Below are 21784 nucleotides of genomic sequence, written 5' to 3'. Positions count from 1 at the left end.
CTGGTTTTCTGGGGTGCGGTAGAACCTATGCCGCCCAACCATTAAGCCAGTGGACGCTGGGGACAGTTTGCAGTTTTTGTGGCAAAATTGACACACATTTGAGAATTGTTTCAAACGAAGGGATCAGCTTGAAAAGCCTATTGCATTCATTGCCAGCAAATCACAAGGGTACTCCAGGGCAAAACGCTCCCTTCTGTTGATGAGAAGCTTGAGGAAAATTCCATGGGTAAACCCACTCGAGAATGTAATCAGAATGTGACCAATGAAGCAACCAATGGTTATGAGGCATTTATGTCTGATTGTCGCGTCTCACTAGAAAATGGCTGTGATTGGTATCAAGTTAAGATACTTAGGGATACAGGTGCTGCCCAGTCGTTGTTATTGAATGGGGTGTTCCATCTCTCGGAGAATTAAGCTAGTCTAGTGTTCTGATTAGTGGGGTTTGAAGGCAATTGTATGAAAATTCCAAAGGGTTATGTGACTATTCAATTTAAAGAAATATTTAAAATCACACGTAGCGAGTGACCTATCGCCCATGAATTTTAGTGGTTTTTTCGCTCTTGTGAGCTAGGAAATTCCGGAACTACGACTTGCGGTACAATGGGCGGAGTGGGTAACAAAATTAGCTGTCGATCTCCGAATTCAAGTGTCATGTATGACCGCGGGACCGGGTTTTCATCGGCACGGTGGTTTTTCATGAAGTCTGTCCTTCAGTAAGAAATTTCACAGACATTTTATGCATGAATGTTTGTTCCTAATTTATTTACTTTTGTACGGGTACCCGGCCCGGAAAAATTGAACCGGGTTTTGAAATCGATGGGCGGGTACCCGGGTACCCGGCACAGGCCTACTTAAGATACAGTCCATCATCCATGTATTTCGCAGTACATGCATAATATGACTGCTCTGGGCCATCACTTGCAAGTTTGTGTTTTCATTTTATTAATATCTCTTCACATTGTCACTTTGAATCATTTGTCTTAATAGTAATGACCCAGGCCTCCACTATAACTGCCGACTTTTATTTGATGACTTGAACAAAGATGTGAACGATAAACATTAAATTAAATCTTTGATGTCCTATCAGTGACCGACTGGTTCACTAGCTGAAAGATTTATTTTTGTTGTGGCTATCCTTTTTATGATTGGAATTATTGGCTGAATACATGTTTTGGAATTTGTGGGGTGTCAAAATTAATTCAGCAAGTTCAAGTTGCATTTTAATGTTTACCATTTTTACTTACTCTATTTCCTCTTTTTGAAACTCTTGATTCACTTTGATTAAACAGCACTCAGCTTCTTGTCTTAACATGACTTTTTCAATTCCAACCTTTTTTCGTTCCACAACAAATTCAATTATACTACAGGACTTAGATACAATGCAGTGGTTTATTACAGCTAGTATGGTTTAGGGGACACATATATTGCCATGTGCTCATTTAATTAAAATGGAAATTCCTGACAGCAAGCCGCCACCGTCATTCTAATTACATGGTGCGCTGGGAAGTCGGAAGTTTGCAGTATACCATAAAGGACTATCAGGCTTTGGACAGCCCCTTTCGTATTTGCAAGTTTCTCAATAGGAAACATCAACATTTTTTTCCGAACTGTGACGCCATCCGTCAGACCCCTGACCCGCTACTATTAATGTAGGCTGCCCATGTTCCTAAGACCATTCCATTCTGAGCATAGGGAGCACTGCCGTCGTTTCAGTTTTCAACTTGTCCACTTTTGGACCACCCAAGCAATCGACCGCCGTCGTCAAAGCAAAAAACTTGGTTTTATGAAAAGGGGTCATGCAACTTCAAAAAAACGAAAATCTACGGGCAGAAAATGAGAAAATGGGGTTGTCCTCTTTTGGAGCATCAAATAAAATTTGCTAGTGGAAATTTGAACTTTTTAGTTGTCCACTTTTGAAGTGCCACGTGACTTGTTAAAGTAAAATCCAGATTTTTGCTAGCGGAAAATTGCGTTTTTGAAAATGCTTTATGCAAAATCCAAAATCCCGAAAATCTACTAGCAGAAAATAAAGAAAATGGGGTTGTCCACTTTTGATGCTCCATACTGCGCAACTCATGTACAGCTAGGGTGTCTGTGTTCTGTACATGAGCCAGTTCTTTCATTTGCATAAAAGCGGCTTCATGTGTGCGGCCTTGGTCAATTGCTTTATCGAGGGTCAAAGTCTTTGGCTTGCCCAGCAGCTTCTTCTGTATCTCTGGATATCGTGTGCCAGCAATAAGTTGGTCAACGATGGGACTTCTCATTTCATCATCGTCTTTGAAGTTGCATTTGTAGACCTGCAGCTTCAGTTGTGAGATGATGTCATGTTCTCCGACTCCTGCGTTAAGTGTTTGTAGTGAGAGCCTGGCCACACAAAGTTTTGTTTGGGCTTGATTTGGGTCAGGAATTTCTCCCAAATCTTGGCTGGGTCTTTTGCCTCAGCTTGTGGCTGTCCCAACGAGTTGTACATGCATAGACCCTGTGAGCCCATGAATAACAGTATGTGGTCCACCTGGCGGTCTGGCTTAATGTTCTTGATGGTGAAGTACATGTCACACTGCTGCTTGAACAGCTTAATGGCATTAGCTTGGTCTGCATGAGACCAGTCCATGCGTGGGACGTAGGACTCAGTCATCTTGATTTGTTTGTGCAGGCTCAGATGATTGCAACTTACGCGCTGTGTCAATTCACAAAACAGCTGAAGTAGGAGACTAGTTTCATGCAATGTGGCGTAGCGCGTGGTCCTCCCGTGCGCGTTTCCATATACAAAATAGTGACCATGTGTTAACGTTGAAATATCTAGAAATTTCCACGGTTGTGTGCGGTCACAAATCTATGAGTTTTCTCTGTTATTTCGCACCACTGTTGTCCTAGGCTATGCACAGGGCAATGAGGCAATGTCTGTGAATGTAGGGTACACTGACTCTCTTGTTTTTCCAGTCTTTTGTGTCCCGTTTTGTGTTCATGACTGTCTGGTTTTCGGCGGGTTCCGTCATGGTGAGAGTTGACCGCTCACTCTCCTGATCATTTCAATGATTTATAGTGGTTTTATACAAAACTATGTGGCAAACAACTTCCAGTTTACTGTCGCTTGACTTCGTTTTACTGCTGCTGCCACCATGTACATGTAAAGTGTGCGGAACCGTATTTAGAGAATAAATGGATGGACAGAGGAGAACTATTTCGAACTTGAATCCGGTTTGGTTTATTCAGACATGATGGTTGAGATGCCTCGTCTTGGTTCAAGAAGCGTGAAGTGCAATGTGTGGTAAAGAGCACCATCTGTTGGCGGAGTACTGACATATCGATTTGCGGATATGTTACAAACTACACTGGCATAACAGAAATATATGTGACATGACGGGTTTATCAACTGTGTAGCGTGGGGGATAGTCGCTGATTGCTTGCAATACAGCTGAAAAACTCGAGTTAAGACCTCCGACATTAACCCACATAGTGGGCTTTTTCATTCGATATTCATGAGCCCTTATTCTTAGTACCAAGGTTTCTCAAAAGACAATCTGTCATACCGAATGACGTGTGCAAAAAACTGAAGTTCAAGACTTAAAATGCGATTCATGATGAAAATCTAATGCGCAGAGTTGTTAATTTTAATTTAATTTTATTTCCAAAGTAACTGACAAAATGAACATGGTGCATGGAATTTTCAAGCACTACATTTAATAGCATTTTCGGCATTCTCAAACTTGCATTATGCATGCATTTTTGTCAAAATTCTCGAACGTCATAAAAAAAAGTAAAAAAAGATGTTCGCAATGAACATACTGTTCATAGCCAAACTTTTTTTTCGGTGGTTGACAGGTGTAAGACCTAGCAGATATGCTGGGATAGTGAGAGTGATTATAAACAGTAAGAGAATAAAGAGAGCCAAACTTTTCTCATTTCCCGCCAATCTTGTGCTCTTTTTTGTATGGCTTATATTTTTTAATTATTCTTTAGGTGCTTTGAAATACATCAGTTGAAAAATATACTGAATTCTCCTTGTTGTTGAGAGAAGTTTTGAAATCAAGTCGTCTGGTGCAAACACTGACGTAAAACTTAAAATGAATTCAACTCCATTTGATTTGCACTGGTAGCCAACAAAATATCCACCAAATGTACACTGTATGCCTAATTATCCTTAAATAATATTTATAAATCTGAAGGTGCTAATTTGTATTTTACATGATCAAAGTCACTGTTGTAGGCCTACTCTGACAACTCTGAGTTACTACTCTGAGTCACCACTCCATGTTTTATGTATGTTTCCTTCCTCAATTTAGTTTTACTTATTGTTCAGGGTCGTACACCGGAATGCCAGTGAGCTTTTGTGATGGAAACAAGACATCTGATGGATTAGTTTGTTAGTGTTCTTATGTAATCAAATATGTGGCCTTTTTTGAGCAGTGAAAATTTGTTTATTTGCTCTCTTCATGTAAAAAAATCATGATATTCTTGCAACCGCGATTTTCACAAGAATGTGAACACATAGACATGAAACCAGCATTGAACTAAAGGCCATCCTGATGGTCATTAGCTTGCAAAGGTTTTTTATTTAAGCCAAATTCATGAACTTAAAAATCTGGCTCACTGTAATTTTACTCTGTCACAGCAATTCATAGCCTAACCGAAAGTCCAGTTGATATTTGAGTAGTGTAGAATTTAGTAGGGTTTAATGGTGTTGATAAATATCAGTTTGTTTGTCACTGCTACCTGCAAGTTCCTTTTTTTTTTAATTATGACCCCGGTTTAATGAACTTAAAAGCTTCAGACAGAGAGAACTGATGACAGAAACAAGTAAATTATTCAGTTATCAATGATATGCACAAAATTAAGCTATTTACAAAGATTTGGAGTCTGGAATCGAATTCCTAAATTTCTTCAAAGGTTCACGGTACTTTCCTCAGCAATTTCAGTTTAACAAGCTTGACTGAAAAGTCACAGTTTTCTGTAGGAATTTTCTGTAGTTTTTCAAGTGTTTAAAATGTAGTGACACTAGGTTTCAGTTCAATCAGATTCTTTCAATATAAAAATTCAGTAGGATATATAACCTTGACTTCAAATGCTGACTTAACCTCTTTGCGGCGGGGGTCCCTGGTACCGGACACATAGGCCTTATATCCCTGGCCGGGGTACCCGAAATCGGAACTTTAATTTTAAAAAAAGTTGCTGGGTGTTAAAAAAATTTGGTTGTTGTCAGTTAAAAGTTTAGGCCATCAGCCGAGGTAATTAAATTGCTCATAGGTGATAATGGGTTCCTGGGGCCAGAGAACTGGGCCTTTATTTCAAAGTTGGGGTGACCAAACTTGTAAAATCCTGCAATAAATGACCGAGCTGCTGGGAGTTGCTAATCAATCATCTATGCTTTCAGTGCAGAGCACTAGCCATTAGCGGAGGTAATCCATTTGTTTGTGAAGAGCACTATTGTTTGTGCTGCCAGCCCTTGCAGTGGATAATCACTGCAGACGTTGAGTGACGTTGACTGACATTGCTCGGCCCGATGTTGCTTGAAAATAAAATTGCCACACAGTGGCACTCAAGTCTCGAGTTTTAGCGTAAGCACTGTTTCAGAGTGCTGACAACCTTGCTGAAGTTATATCCGAAGAATCCTGTTCTTCCAGTGATGAAAGTGATTTTTTTTCAGTTCAGATGAGGGTTCTTTGTCTTGTTCCTTACCGCTGACACCTGCCCAAGTACACTCGAGTACAGAGATAGACAGTGATGTACCCTTGGCGGTATATGCCAAGTACAAGAGACAGTCCCCAATGCAGACCGCTGTATTGACCAGCAGCAGTGCTGCACTGTTCCGGTGGACAGATGAAGACAGCACGCTGCTGAAGTACGGCTTCACCAATAATGGTGGTGCCGTCGATCCCCGCCTGCATCACAGCTCAACATGCAGTGCGGCCTTTGAGCTGTTTTTTTGTTTGTTTGATAATATCCTGTACAAGAAGATACATAGTCCAGGAGACCAACCAGTATGCCGTGCAGAGGCCTACTATGACATCGTCACACGTGCGACCGTGGACTGATGTAAACACCAGAGAACTGAAGGCTTTTCTGGGCCTTTGCATTATGATGGGCATCGCAAAACACCCAATCCTTCACAGCTACTGGTCAACCGATGCACTGCTGAAGATGAACTTATTCCCATCCACCATGCCCTGAGACTGCTTCCTTGCCATCCTGTAGTCCCTGCACCTCAATGACAAGAGTGCCATGCGGGGACTGAGCTGACCACCTTTTCAAAGTGGGCCCAGTCGTTGACCATCTTGTTGAGAAGTTTGCCACTGTCTACATTCCTCAATAGGACATTTCCGTCGATGGTTTCCTACTGAAATTCTATGGGCATCTACACTTCACCACCTGCAACCCAAGAAAGAGGGCCTGCTTTGGCATCAAGATGTATACTGTAAGTGTTGTTAGAGCACTGGGGATGCTGCCGGGTACTGCTGCAACTTCAAGATTTACACCGGCCAAAGCAAGGAAAGTACCATACCATCCACTGAGGGACACTTGAACATTTATTTTCCATTTTCATGGACATTATTTTGTGTGTTTCATGACTTAATGCCCCATTATATCTGGTGTACTACTTTTACTTTTAAGTAAAACATGGTACTAGTTTTGGGAGTTGTCATAGTTTTATCCCTTGAAAAAAATGACCAAAAAAAAGGTTCTTGAATGGACTGATTATAGGACATGTTATATTTTCATCCCTTGAAAAAGTAACAAATTCTATGTACTGGTTTTAGGAGTTTGGTCATATTTTCAACCCTGAAAAAAATTACAAAAAACAAAGTATCTTGAATATACTGGTTGTAGGAGATGTTACATTTTCATCCCTTGAAAAGTAACAAAATTCCTTGTACTGGTTTGAGGAGTTTGGTCAAAATCAAAAATAACCAAGTATCTGGTAATTGATGCTGGGTCATTTCTTGGAACAAAAGAGGAATTATGCAACACCACACATGGGAGCTCCACACAGAGTTGGCGGTGTGCCTGCAAAATTTGAAAGTCAATGGAGGTTGAACGTTGGGCTAGACTCACCCCAAAACAGTCATTCTATGAGGTTTACGCACTCAGAAAAAGATTTTGAAATTTTTGAAAGAAATAATTTTAACAGTTTATGTAGCGTCTCCTCACCGCTCCCTCTTTTGATAAAAGTTCAAAGCCGTAGTCACAGGAAACGGGACCAGATCATGGCTACCCCTGTCATGTGCCTTCCCATACTTTTCTATATATTAACTAAATTGATACACTAGCGGTGCTGGATGAATATTTTTAAATGCTGTTTCCAAAGGTCGTAATGCTTTGTGTTTTTGAATCCAGGTTTTGCAGTGAAACAGTGGTCAAGATATGTTCCCATGAAAGCTCCCATGAGGCACCTGCAGCACCATAGCAATATGACACTTGAAAATGGAATCACCTTTTTTGCTCCTGGTCAAAATTATTTTTACTCCTTTCATTTTTACTGCTTATTTTCACTTTTTATGACTGCAAGAATCTTTGGCATGAAGCTGTTTAAAGATGTTCCATTAGAATAAATACCTTCTTTTGATGACTTAAGTGTTCAAGATTCTAATAATATGCCATTTCCCCAAAAGTGTATAAAAAAAAGAAAAGTTTTCAGATCATTCTCAGTTACTCGTCACCATGGCCAATAAGAAGGAATTCAGTGAGAACATACATGTACGCCAGCATATCTTGAATGCCCATAAAGAAGGCAAATGTTACAAGGCAATTTCCAAGCACTATGAGGTCCCTGTTGAAACAGTTCAGAGTATCATCAGGAAGCATAAGAGGTTCAACATAGTGAAAAACCTCAATGGGCATGGCAGGAAGTGTAAAGTATCTCGTAGACTCGCCAGAAAAATCTGCTGGGAGGACAACAACAACCCATGGATCACAACCAAGGCCCCAATTGATGACCTTGATAAGGCAGGGACAAAGGTGTCACGGGCAACCATCCAGTGAGTATTACATAAAGGAGGTCTCCATGGATACAGGCCCAGGAGGACACCACTACTCAAGAAGAAACATAAAGAGGCTCATCTAGCATTTGTTAGAGCACATCTGAATCAAGATCCTACCTTTTGGTTGTCGGTCCTGTGGTCTTATGTGACAAAGATGGAATGGTTCGGCCACATGGATATTGCCTATGTCTGAAGGACGCAAGGGGAAGCATATAAGCCAAAGAACACAGTCCCAACCATAAAGCATGGTGGTTGGGTTTCCTTCTCTGCTAGTGGCACCCAGAACCTCATTAAGATACAGAACATCATGAAAAAGGAGGATTATATCAAGACATGTGGGTTTGTGTAGTGTAACAACTAGACAATAGATACAGTGGAAGTACTAACACAATAGCTTTTACAAATGAAGAATTTAGAAAAGTAGGTTATTTCCAAAGGGTATGAATAATTTTGAGCACAACTGTATTACACTCTGACCGAACTTTGCATCAAAAGTGGCGTACTTAACGTGTAAAAGATGTTTTCCCCGTTTATTGCTACTAAATACCTTTTGGTTGTTGGGAAGTCTGTCACGATCTGTCATGATCTGCCTCAATTTTTTCCTACCATGATAAAGCGCAGGGGGTATGATTCAGTAGCCTATCCCTGCTTTCAAAAAAATGGGGGTATACGTATGTATCCCCCATCTACCCTCCCCGGGATTTACGCCCATGGAGATTTAAAATGGTAGCTAAGTTGTTCCAAGCCTTAGGCCTAAGATTGAAAGATTGTGCAAGGATTAATTGGTATCATTCAACATATACATGTGTACCTTAGAAATATCTCTTTTTAACAAATCCAAATGGGTCTATCTATTACGTGAAATCTTGTGGGATACCCTCCCACTTCTAGCACCCCACAAGGCATCAAAATGACACAAGTCATATTGTCTCAATGGACAGCTTGTCTGAATGATTACTTACTTGTCTCTGCATTTGATTCACAGATGGTGAAGTTGTCCCACTGGTTGAGTTGTCTCAACAGTTAAGTTCTGAGTCAAGTTGGCAAACAGTCAAATTTTCCGAGCCCCCTTGACAGGATAGTGACATAGTTATGGCAGGGATACAGGATGCTCGAAAAGGGCAAACCACCATTTTTGATAGAGAGGGTTTTTCCAGCTCTGTTATGCGAATCTCCCCATGTCATCAGCCTATTTAGCCCCTATAGCATGACCTTTAGAGTGGAATCAACATATGACAAAAACTGTCAACACACCTTGAACACCTTGTACATTCCAGTTTCCAAATTGAGAAAAGAGTCCTAAAGTGTAATATATGGGCTAAGGGAGACTTTCCTTTGGTTTGAAGTTACATTTTAAATATAATGGTACTAGTAAATTTTTTTTTCGCACAAAACATGATCTCTAAGCGACATAAAGTGTATTGTAGCTATTGGCTGCCATCATGCCTTCTCATGGAGCTTGGAGCGCATGTAGACAAGTATTGCTATCCGCCAAGGACCAAAGCTCACAAGATTGAAATTGGGAACTTAACTGTTGGTTGAACCATGGAGGAAAAATTTTTTATGTTTACATTTATATCAGTATATTGTTGGTCAGTGGATCCAAGAGTTCTCAAAATGAAAAAAAAAAAAATTTTTGTCCAGTTCTGAATCAGCAGATCAGACCACCAACTTTACAAAAAACACTCACTGTTTTGATTTTTGCAATTTTCATTCGTTTTATCAAAAGATAAATTATCATCCGATTCACATGTAATGATCACCCCTCTATTAAAGCAACTGAAGTTTTAGAACCAAGCTATGTATTGAAATTTGTCTTACATTGTATTCAAGTGTAAAACTGAACTCATGTGAAAATTTTCTATATTTTATTTGCAGTCAAGAGAAGCAACATATCGAGGTCACACAGACAGTGTTGACCAACTATGCTGGCACCCATTTCATCCAGAGTTATTTGTTACGGCATCTGGAGATAAGACCATCAGAATATGGGATGCAAGAGCTAACAAGACAGTAGCAACAGTTAATACAAAAGGTAATTCAAAGGTGGTGGACATACATGTACATACATGTATGTAAAGGACATATAGGTGTATATATCTAAATGTATATTTTGTAAACATTCAGGCCTTGACGTTAATTAGCTGCTTCGGCTTAACTGCTGGCGCAGCTGTTGCTTGCGTCAAAGTTTCTTTGGGCTTTTTCACAATTTTGCAAAAAATTGCATTCTTTTTGTCAAGATTCTTTTATAGTGATTCCCTCTTCTTCTTGTTCCCATTCCTTTGTACATAGTTTTTCTCCACAGCACTTTAGTCCATTTGCAAGGGTCAATCTTCATCAAAGTTTCCTCAAGCAAAGACGTGCTGCGAAGCATGATGTCATGATGACGTCATTGCCTGATTTTTTTATTGAATTTTGAGTATTTAATTTTCCCCATATATTTTGTACACGTTTTTCAACAGCCAGAATGGCTTAGACTTTGATCACTTTAGAAAATGAAACGTGGTACAAACAAAGAGCATCAGCATAGATGAATGTAGAAGTATAATGTCACTTTCGCATCAAAATTAGATTTTTTAATTTAATGTAGAAGATTTAATTTCTCCCATTGACTTTGTACACATAAAATCCAATGACTTCACAGTTTTGCCTGGGGGCTTACTACGCATGTGCGTTGTGCGATCAGCTGACTTGTGCGATATTGGTCCATGTTAGCAGTGTCGCGCAATCTTATTGCATGATTTCTAGATAATATGGTTGGAAGGTTGTGAAAAAAATTGTTTGAAAAATCGAGGGGGTTTGAACTCTGAGATTCCATGTTATCAGGCCTCAACCAATTTTCATAATATTCAACACAAATCATCCATGCATGTATTGACAGTCGGTATGTGCTGTCTCGCATCAACACATGGATTCCATCGGGACGATATTTTCGAGGGGCCCATGTGTTTTCTCAGGACCTCTTGGGTCTTCCTGGACTTGAAATTGCACCAATTGAATTCTTAACGGACTTTGCTTGCTCAGAGGATTCCAAGGTAATCCCATAAAAGCTGAACTGAAACCAAATTCATGCACCGAAACTGCAAAAGGGCTTGACACCAAATAGGCTTTTGATCATGAGCAAGGGTACACTGGGCTTGACAGCTACCGGGTACGCATAGTGCGGTGGGCAGCTGGGTTTGGAAGCTGGATGAATGAAGTGCTGGAACTCGTTCTGGTAGGCAAAGGTATACAGTACCGCCCACATCTAGTTCCTTTAACGAGCGAGGGCCCTCGATCCACACGCGAGGAACGGGCGAGGGCCTTCCCTTAAAACTCGCGTGTGTGCGAGGAACGAGCGCGTGTCAAACGAGGCGAGTCGGGTAGCTTACAGGCCTCGCGTGACTCTCCCGAGGAACGAGCGAGTGACTCGCAAACGGAGTAGTGCGCGAGGGAGATCCGCGTAGAGCCGGGAGTTTGCACTCCGATGACCATTTACGAATTGGGTCATCGCTCCCCAAACGTCATCAGCGCTAGCGAAAGCGTGACGTGACTATTGGAATTGTCTTTTCCGTTCTAAAGATGTAATAATTTAAATAAGCTGAAGTAAAATAGCCTTACCTGATAGAGACGAAAAGTCCGTGCCCAAAATTCACTTTCGAATAATGTAACACGATGAAAATTGGAACTTCGTGCACTTACACAAAGTAGCTGAATGAAAATTTGAAAAATTGCTGTTGAGTGGCCTTTAGAAAAAACGTCAATGAGAACTGGAACTCACACAAATTATAAACAGTTTTCAAAACCCTAAAGAAATGCACAAGACAAAATAATACATAATTTGAAAACAAAAATATCTGTTTCATTTACGTGTGCTGGCATGAACTTGACATGCCGTGCCGACCAATTCCGCAGTTGTAATTGTAAATGTACCTTAGGCACAAGCCAGTGAATGTGAACTTTAAGGGGGTAAAAGCTTCCACCGTAGTTGCCTTATAAACATCATATACTTTGAGAGGGGATAAATGACATGGTGGGCCTAAGGAGTAAAATGTGATAGCCACTGATTGGCCCCGACTATTCTTTCATTGCGTGAAATAGCTTCAGATGCAAGTTAGGGCCATCCAGCAAACGGGGAAGGATCTGGAATGGTTAATTTTGACAAATGGATTGACCCCCGATGATGTCTTGAATCTTGCGTCTCAGAATTAGAATTTTGCTACGTGTTCGGAACTATTTGCCCGTAAGGAAACTTAACCTTCTTGCGAAATCACTTATTTTTACTCGACTTGATTATTGTGACCTTGTGGGGTGTAAGGCAGCCAATACCTTAGTGCAACGTCTCGATTTTTGTTCAATCGAACAGGAAGGGTCATCTTGAAGGTTCCATCAAGAACACCTCGTGTTTTCGTTTATAACAAGTTGGGATGGGAGCTTACACGTCAGACGTGAACGCCATCTGAATATGATGGTTTATAAATGATTAAGTGGCCTTGTTCCAGATTACCTTAGCACTTTGTTTTCTTATGTAAGCAATCGGCACTCTTATCATACTAGGCATTGTGTGGAGGAAAATCTCTGTCTCCCTCAACAAAGGACAGGATTTAGGAAGAGAACATTCCAATTTCGAGGTGTGCAGGCTTGGAACAAACTGCCTGTGGCGATAAAGCATCCCGTCCCAACAAGTTTAAGTAATTTTAAAAATCAGCTCCCTGTAATGTTTTATTGTAAATTTATAATTGATACTCTGCTTACTTTATATTCTTAGTTTTCTTTACTCATATTATTTAAATTATTCTCAGTATTTTTATCTACAGATATGTAGTTTTACCTGGTTCCATTTTAATCCGCTTTGTCTTATATCTTATGATTGTTCACTAGGACTCATGGGAGAACAGTTTATTTTTTTAAGAACTGAATGAGTCACCCAGTATAAATTAGAAATAATAATAATGTCCCCTGAAAAAGGAAACCTCTTAACAATGACGAAGATAAACTACTGGAATAATCTAAATTAGCACAAGTATTCCTCATTGAGTAAATAACAATCGTCTTTCTAAAGGATTTTTCTTTCAGTCACTGTAATGTGTACCATCTTAAATAGAATATGGGGGCAACGAACCCAAAAATATCGTTTAAATGATAAAGCATGTTAATAAATTTGACTGTTGTTTTGATGATTTCAGCCAAGAAAACCAGATACATTTCCATACTTTTACAAGTGTTTTCTATAAAAAAGCAAACACCACATTTATTAGTACTAAGCAATATATACACGCAGTGTATACAGATGGAACTATTAATGGCATAGGGGTACTCGTGACCGACGACAGCTCACCACGATGAGTGTTACAAGGGGCCGCTAAGCCAAGGGGATTAAAGATATGGTGAATAGGAAGTTTTCACCCTATAGACTCCACCTAACTGAGCCTGGTAAGCGTTGCCGGTTAATTTTCTTCCCCAGTTACTGGATGAGTCAACGCCTGTAATTACTGTGGTGCAACAGATTCTAAGCTAGGGTATAAAGTGTGGGGGAATGAATGTAGCAAGCTAGTTTCCATAACACATGTACATGAGTTCTACCGGCTGCAGCATCTAACACTGGCCATCATGTCACGCCTGCCTCTAGTCATCAAACACCAGATAATCTGCCTTGATAAAGATGGGCACTCTCCAGCGGCCATTCGCCGAAAACTTTTAGGTGATGGTTTCCGAACAGAGACACGCACAGTTCGGCGTTTTCTCCAGCGCTACAAGGTGCACGGAAGATTTGCCGACAAGCCAAGGCCCGGGCGAAGCTCAAGACTCCAACCGCAGCATCTCGACCTCATAGATACCCTTTATGAGAACGATGACGAGCTAACAGCCCAAGACATTCAGCGAGCCTTAATGGACGAAGGGGTTGAGGTCTCCCTTTCAACAGTAAAGCGAGTGAGGAAAAAACTTCAGTGGGTCAAAACGGGGACTAAGTATTGTCAATTGATTCGCATCCCCAACAGACAGTCAAGGCTCGAATTTTGCCAAGCTGCATTGGCTCGGAACGAGACCTTTGACAATGTCATTTTTACGGACGAGTGTTCGATACAGATGGAGTCCCATAGTAAACTTACGTTTAGAAAAATTGGCAATCCAAGAAAACTTAAACCAAAGGCAAAGCATCCCTATAAGGTCCATGTTTGGGGGGGAATTTCAACACGGGGCGTTACTCAAGTGCTCATTTTCGAGAAAATCATGGATAGTCAATTCTACCAAGAAGAGATCCTGAAAAATACACTTCTTCCATTTGCAAACACTGTGTTCCCTGACGGATACAGATTTCAACACGACAATGATCCCAAACACACTAGTAAAGCCACAGTTGAGTTCATGAAAGCAAACGGGATAAATTGGTTCAAAACTCCCGCTGAGTCCCCAGACCTCAACCCCATCGAAAACCTGTGGCATCAGCTCAAGCACCACCTTCGAAGGCGAGTGAAGCCCAAGACTGCTGAAGAGCTGAAGGCAGGTATCCTGGAATTTTGGAGTACGACACCGACCCGAGAACTGTGCAAGAAGTACATACACCACCTACAGAAGGTTATGCCGGTAGTGGTGGAGAGGAAGGGCAGCGCATCTGGGTATTAACACCCATTCATACCAACGGCTCTTTTCAGGGCCGCCATATCTATAAAAGAGATAGACCTAATAAATGGCTTGCTATTAATTTCCATTCATGTCAGACTATAGGAATTCAAATTCCGGTAGATCCGAATAACTGGATTTTTAAATATTTGTGGGCGTAATAGCCGTACATGTTGATGCATAAAATTAAAAATACAGAACTTTCCAAACTGCTTGAAAGATTTAACAAAGTTAGACTTGGTACACGCGGCAAAAATAATACCGAAACAAAAACATGTGTTAAACCGCCACGGATGGGGTTAAAAAGAGAAATGGATAGCATGTACATGAGCATTCATGTGGGCATTGAGGGGTTAGCGTTTTCGTACATGTACATGTATTGGTATATGGGTGGCAGGCTTACGGAGTAGTTTCTGCTCACGAAAATGTTTTACTTCCATCGACGTTTCAGCGGCCATAATCTTAACTACTGTAAGCACTTCTCAATTGGTTGGGATCTACGGCATTTAATTAAAAACGTACTCAGATTAAAACAAACGGACATTGGGCCTTGCAAGGTCTTGTGGATATGCCCTTTGCGCTTTGTACCCCACGTAAAGGTATGCTTTCACGAGAAAAACGACTACCGGTACTGTCCCCTCTTACAAACTAAAACTACAATTTTGAAGAAGTTTTCTGTAATTGATTTCATGACCTAGAAAATTCTTCATAACTTTGGCAAAATTTCTCCCATCCGTATAAATTGACAGAAAAGTGACTGCAGCCCCTTAATTTGGGTTTCCCTTTATGATTTGTGAAGTTCCAAGTCCCTATTGTTCCGTTCGAAAAAAATCACCGCCATTGAAACCTCTGGCGGCGCGACACCAGTAAGTACCATCTATTGTCCATTTTCCTCGTAACCCCCCCTCCCCGCGATGCACAGTCATTAGAACAGCGCTGCATGAATCAGCGGATTATTGATTAGTAAGTTAAGTTTCTTCTCCACGCAAATCACTGTTTCAAAGACATCAAAGTCTCCGTTGTGAGAACTTCTTCACTATCCAGATTACAATCGATCGAAGCCTCTCACGGTGTGGGAACACCTAATCTTTAACATTTGGAGTTGAAACGGACCGCCTATCGTCGGTTAACAATAAAGGAGGAGGGGGGGGTTACGTCGGGCCTGGTTTGATGGTTGAAAGGTCCACGAGCCTCTGCTTATTTCATATCCAATTCACAAGAACAATAGGTTGCGTCAGTGAGAAACGCTGACGCCACGTCGTATGGCTTGCTAAAATCATCGCATTTTGAAGTTGTCTTCCTTGCACTTCAGTCGCCAAACATTCCAACATGTCGATTCGACGTCAATTGAAAGTTTTTCGTGAAGCCCTCATACATTTTATTGACGAAGGCACAACTGCCGTCCTTCCCACTAAGTTGACAAGAGGCACAGCGCAAGCAATGCTAAAAGTCGGAGAAACTGTGGAAGTGTGCTGGGAAAACAGCGTAGTTCCTGGCAAAATCATCCTGCTTTCCGGTGAGTGTAATAACTGGGGGGAAAAGAGACAGATGTTAACTTTAACACAATGTATATGATAGCCAACAAATCTTTAATGTAAAGAATGATTTATGTCAACCAACATACAGTGTACATGTATGTTGAAATTTCAACTTAGTTTCCGACTGGCACGAGTGCGATGCGTCCAAGGTAGTGTTGGTTCCAATTAACAAGATCCCTCGGATCAAGTGAACCGGATGACTTGGTGATACAACTATGAGATATCGAAAGTTTAATGTTTGGAATTGCCAATAGCATTTCAAGAGTATATGTATTTTAATGCAAGTCTTTAAATGTCTCTCTTTTAAGATGACCATTCCGAGCTCCTCCGTGCTCAACGAGAGATGACAGTACCTCAGCTTTCAAAAAACTGTCTGGTAAGTGCGTTTATACCACTGATTATCGATATGTGTACTTTTCAAAAACCTGTTGTGGCAGTGTGGAATCAAAATTTTTTCGTATTCCAAACAGTTACCTCGCAGTTATTTTATCCGTACTATTTATCAGCCGCATCTAAATTTTCACTTTTTCACTAAATTTTACTTCATGTTTTCTCTTGATATTCATTATCATGCAAACATGGCAAGCACCTTAGTATTCATTCTGTCAATGACTTTTCGTCGCACTTTTGCTGCAAACTGCTGTATTTTATACTTAATTAGATATTTTAGTATATCAGTTGGATTTCCTGTCATTTTTTTATTCTGAAAGCTCAAACCCAACTTGCTGACGCTGAATGCGTCACACCTTTAAGTATCAAAAAGCGTAAATACACACGAGTTTGTGAGAATCTACGTCCCTTCTGTGAAAACTGTATCAATACTCATGCATATCTAACCGTAATTATTTCACTCTGACTAGGATGTCACAACGTCGGGTAGTGACGTCAGTATGAATGAGAATTCAACCGAGATGACAGGGAGCCAGAATGGAAACAGAAAGACAAACGTAAATATCTTAATTAATGAATCTTAGTTAATGCATTACTGGGTCATTGCAAGCAACCACCAAAATCAATCGCAAATGTGGCGTCAAAAGTAGTTCTTGACGAGAGGAGATTTATATGCATTTGGCGATTTCATGTTTCTTTAAACTGTTGGCTGTCATTCGTTATTTAAAATCTAACATGCATAACCGTAGAATGGACGCTTAATGCACATTTTTCGTGGCCATTTCTTTCCAGGCATGCAAGCAAACAGTGACGAAGCAAAAGGGTTGCAGTGTTAAGCGCAAGGACACAGCGGTATGTTTTAATAAGTAAATAGGAACACGTAATAAAAATTTGATTTTGGCTTAACTCTTCTTTTTTTGAAATGTGAAATTAAATATATATCTCTTGCCCTTTTCACAGGAAACTGCATGTGCAAAGAAAATAAAGACAGCGAAGGTTGTGGTCCAGGAGAAAAATGCAACTAAGGCAAAGAAGAAGGAGGTATGATGGTATAAGTAGATCGTTTTAATTTATGAGCTAATAAAAATTCATTCATGAAAGAAAAAAAATCATAAAAGTCAAAATTAAGCCTCTTTGCAACTACGTTACATGTTTCTTTCCACACTGTTTGGACTATTTAAAGATGCATGTTTTGATTTATTGGGCCATCTTCAAAACTAAGTATTTACTCATTTTCCCTTTCCAACCCAGGCTGCAAGAGTTGTATGCAGAGGGGCCGGGCCATTGGAACCACTCTGCGACATAACAAATACGGTTGGTTTGAGTAATTTACTTTAAAGAGCAAGGACACATACAGTTTATTTACGTTATTTTGTTTTCTGAATTATTCTTTGTAAATTTCTTGTGTAGATACAGGAAAAAGACAAAAAAAATACTCTACAGTTGCTTTTTACATCACCTACTGAAAAAAAAAAATAAGGACCAAATTTTACGGCTTTCCTATCCACACATTTCACTTCTAGCATGTAAATACCCCACTTACCATTCGGGCAGAATCGTTCAAATAAAGATCATGCTTACAGTCCACAATTCCTCATCAACCTGTAAAATGTGATTATTGAAAGAATGAACAACAGGTGGGATATGCTACACTACAGAAAATAATTCAATGCTGGGGCTCCTCTGCAAGTTAGTTACATGCATTTCAAAGAGACATGCTTGAGTCCTGTAATATTTTGTTGCAGCAGGTATGGAATTTAGTTGCACCAAGACTTGATGAGGAAATCCCCATGGAGGTGGAACCCCAAGACCAGCAGGGACCCGCAGATCAGCAGGGACCCACAGATCAGCAGGGACCCACAGATCAGCTGGAACCCACAGACCAGCAGGGATCCACAGATCAGCAGGGACCCACAGATCAGCAGGGTCCCATAGACCAGCAGGGTCCCACAGACCAGCAGGCCTCAGAAGGCCAGCAGGCTTCAGAAGGCCAGCAGGCTTCAGAAGGCCAAGCAGAACAGGAGTGGCAGTCAAAATTGCATGATGATATGCTTGGGCTACCTGAAGAGCATGACTGGCCATTTTCTCCAGTACCCTCCCCTTCAACTTCAAGCAGTGTGCAATTGGGTTCACTCGACCTATCAAAGGTAAATCACTTGTTAGCTTTTGTATTCTTTTTGTAGCAAAACCATTTTCTAAAATTCTTTGACAAACTGCCAAAACTAATTAACTCAAATGAAGTTCTTATCACTGAGGATTACATGAATGGGAAATGGAAAGCCCAACATCGGGGCTGGATTCAATTAATAGAACGCTCATCCTTTGCAGCTGGGTGCAGACATTCTGAATTCAAATGAGCATTTTATAACACGACATGTCAACACTTAAACACGACATTTAAACACGACATGTCAGTTAAACACCAAGGCAATACCATCTGCAGCAGATACACTGATGTTTTTATGCAGAACAAAATGAATCGCTCATTCACTGATTACATGTATGTACGCATGTAGTTGGGATTGTAACTTGTGAGACAGCCAAGTTAAAATGCGGTTAGTAGAAAAGTATATAGAGTACCGAAGTGTGACATAACTGTGAACCAGAAGTGCAGTACAAACAAATGGAGTACGCGCGCATGTTGGTTCACGCGCTGGTTCTGCCGTAATGCCTTTTACACACAGAATTGTGCGCGTGTTGTATTAACTTCGATATAAAAAAGGGGCTTTTAAGGTCAAAAGGTGCTGAAAAGGTCAAAAGGTGCTGAAATGCACAATGAAGATGTAACTTTTCTTTGCTTAAGATGAAAACTAACTTAAACCTGTACTCTTTTTTTACTTACATGTAGCTTGATTGTAACTCATGCCCCTGCTTGAAGACTGTGGAGGAGTTAACAAAACTGGCCCTTGGAAACAGGAAGTTGCTTGAGGAAAACAACAGGCTTCTTCAGCTCCTCCTGAAGGAAAAGAGTAGTGGCGCTACTGGTATTCACACTACGAGTTCAGACTACATTCAAATCCAGGCTATACCGAACATTGAGGGTTTTCAGGCAGGTACTGAGGAGTCATTAATTTCACAAGAAAAAATCATGCAGATCTTCAACAAACGATCCTCAATTCCTAATTTTGCATTAACTTTGATAAGGGAATTATTTACAGAGTCAGAGATGATGAGATCTAACTGTAGGGGGGTCAGGGGGAAGGATACGTTAGATCCTCATAGATTGACGTTTGTCAAGGATATAGTTGAAAAGTATGTTTCCATACCCAAGCAGGAGTATGAGGTTTATTGGAGCAAAAAGTGTGTAACTGCTATTGATGAAGGATGTAGAAGGCTGTGCAGAAAGCCCAAAGGAGACATTTAGAAAGACCCAGTGAGGTACAAAAAATTCTAACTTGCAAATTAAAGTAAATACATGTACCAAACAAACATGCTTAGCTGGATTTATGAGAAAGGGGCAGGAGGGGCTTTTTATTTTCAAGATGGCCGGCATTAATTTTACAAAATCAAACTCTTGATTTTCCATTGTAAACATGAAACAGTTGTGTACACATTTCAATATTAACAAGTAAAACATGGGTACTAAGAGTACATGTATTTGGAAAATTCAGGTGTGAGAAACTGATGGGAAACAAAGTGGAAGTTCCTCAAGCTTATTGTGCTGATGAGTATTCTATTGTTTTAGCTTAATTGACCTTTGACTTCATTGTTTTGCAACCAAATTCAATAAAGTTCTTAAGACCATAGAGAAGAATCCACACACCAAATTTGAAGTCAGTAAGATTAATTTTTTTCATCTTATTGCACTGACAGGTATTCTATTGTTTTAGCTTAATTGACCTTTGACCTCATTGTTTTGCAACCAAATTCAATAAAGTTCTTAAGACCATAGAGAAGAATCCACACACCAAATTTGAAGTAAGATAATTTTTTCATCTTATTGCGCTGACAGGTATTCTATTGTTTTAGCTTAATTGACCTTTGACCTCATTGTTTTGCAACCAAATTCAATAAAGTTCTTAAGACCATAGAGAAGAATCCACACACCAAATTTGAAGTCAGTAAGATTAACTTTTTTTATCTTATTGCGCTGACAGGTATTCTATTGTTTTTGCTTACTTGACCTTTGACCTCATTGCTTTGCAACCATATTCGATAGGGTTCTTAAGACCGCAGAGAACACTCCAGAAACCAAATTTGAAGTCGACAAGACAAAGAATTCTCAAGTTATTGCACTGACAAGAATTGTGGAAGTGCACACACACACACCCACTGAAGGACAAGGCAGAAACAGCAGCCCCCTTATTGTGAGCATAACCAGGATTAAATTATTTAAGCCATCTTATTAAAAAAATAATTTTTTTTTAATATTCTGAGGGAGAATAAGTTAAAATTTAGCACACTCTTGAGTTATAGGACTTACCCTATTCAGCGGTTTTGTGCAAAATCCATTGTCCACAGAGACCAAGAATCTGAAACATTCTTCACATATCAAGGTATTTTCAAGTAAAAACATACACAAGAAAATTGGAAAACGTTTGGCTAACCAAACTCAGTCTTCTCTGCTTTTTGTATAGGCTGACATGATTGAAATGATTATATTATTGTATGAGACATTACCTCTGAACTGATGATGGTAATTAACATGATGAATAGTGGCAAAATGATGATGACTAATGGTGATACAAGGTGTAAATGTTAACTGTCAGAATGCTTGTCAACAGACTTATTATTGTTTCCGTCATGTCCATGATTAGGAAAAGCTTATCTTTCCAAACTTTGCACAACGATCAAAAACGAAAAGGTGGGAGAGTTACATGAACTTGGTCCGGTCCAGGTACTAAGTATGAATATGATGAAAACAGACGATCGTCCACTGAACCTGTTGAAAGTCTGAATGAAGCCATCCGCCGCTTTGCGATGGTTCTGTGAACGAAAAACAACTTTGTAGCTCCATGCCCAAACTGGAGATTTCACAAAAATGTCTTCCAAGGCAGCTCCGATATATCAGAACATGGTTCATGTACTCCGATCCACCACACCATCCCCATCACACGTACAGCACATGTACTGTACTGTACATGTACGTACATGACTGTACATAACGTTTACATTACACCTCCATGATGACTGCTGTATTCAGTAGTAGATTTGAGCTGCTTCAACTTACCGTATTTCCGATCAAAATTTGTTGCTGGAGGAGGACCAAATGTGGCAAGGTCGGAAATACGGGGTGATGTGTAGATTTACAAATTTGAAATAAATACAAACCATGCTAAC

The 21784-nt window shown here is 40.2% G+C and overlaps 2 protein-coding genes and 1 long non-coding RNA gene across 7 annotated transcripts in view; 2 read left to right on the top strand and 1 right to left on the bottom strand.

Moving 5' to 3' along the window:
• thoc3 (THO complex 3) overlaps positions 1-21784 on the top strand; it is a 110106-nt gene that overhangs the window by 1396 nt on the left and 86926 nt on the right. For both annotated transcript variants that reach the window (XR_015427517.1, XM_022253890.2), the window contains exon 2: positions 9855-10011. Coding sequence is in view for 1 of the 2 variants with exons in the window: in XM_022253890.2 (XP_022109582.2) it covers positions 9855-10011 (157 nt within the window). In the remaining variant the exon portion in view is untranslated. The remainder of the gene's footprint in view (positions 1-9854; positions 10012-21784) is intronic.
• Positions 12776-21526, bottom strand: LOC147796957 (uncharacterized). Of its 2 annotated transcripts, none has more exons than XR_015427519.1 (5): positions 21387-21526; positions 20928-20986; positions 19347-19460; positions 18048-18106; positions 12776-16105 (listed from the first exon to the last, which is right to left on the bottom strand). It is a non-coding gene; the product is annotated as an uncharacterized LOC147796957 (long non-coding RNA). The 2 variants fall into 2 exon arrangements; XR_015427518.1 differs by having other exon boundaries at positions 21322-21459.
• On the top strand, positions 15906-20903 carry LOC147796958 (uncharacterized). Of its 3 annotated transcripts, none has more exons than XM_087145048.1 (8): positions 15906-16092; positions 16423-16490; positions 16975-17061; positions 17297-17356; positions 17465-17545; positions 17756-17818; positions 18250-18651; positions 19353-20901. In XM_087145048.1, exons 1-8 carry the CDS (start codon positions 15906-15908, stop codon positions 19866-19868), a joined length of 1464 nt encoding a protein of 487 aa, XP_087001174.1. In that variant the 3' UTR covers positions 19869-20901. The 3 variants fall into 3 exon arrangements, with proteins under 3 accessions (XP_087001174.1, XP_087001175.1, XP_087001176.1); XM_087145049.1 differs by having other exon boundaries at positions 18253-18651; positions 19353-20900; XM_087145050.1 differs by lacking the exon at positions 17297-17356 and having other exon boundaries at positions 19353-20903.

This window comes from Acanthaster planci, linkage group LG13, assembly GCF_054643075.1.
Source record: "Acanthaster planci isolate LZ-2023a linkage group LG13, COTS_SCS, whole genome shotgun sequence".
Taxonomy (NCBI): Eukaryota; Metazoa; Echinodermata; class Asteroidea; order Valvatida; family Acanthasteridae; genus Acanthaster; species Acanthaster planci.
The sequence above is the reverse complement of the archived record's forward strand: the minus strand, read 5'-3'. Positions and strand labels throughout refer to the sequence as shown.

What these genes read in the sequence shown, in the direction of transcription:
- LOC147796958 (XM_087145048.1), top strand. Translation starts at nt 15,906, where the DNA reads ATGTCGATTCGACGTCAATTGAAAGTTTTTCGTGAAGCCCTCATACAT. An exon ending in CAAAATCATCCTGCTTTCCG is followed by an intron (nt 16,093 to 16,422) that starts GTGAGTGTAATA and finishes CTCTCTTTTAAG; the next exon opens with ATGACCATTCCGAGCTCCTC. An exon ending in TTAAGCGCAAGGACACAGCG is followed by an intron (nt 17,357 to 17,464) that starts GTATGTTTTAAT and finishes CCCTTTTCACAG; the next exon opens with GAAACTGCATGTGCAAAGAA.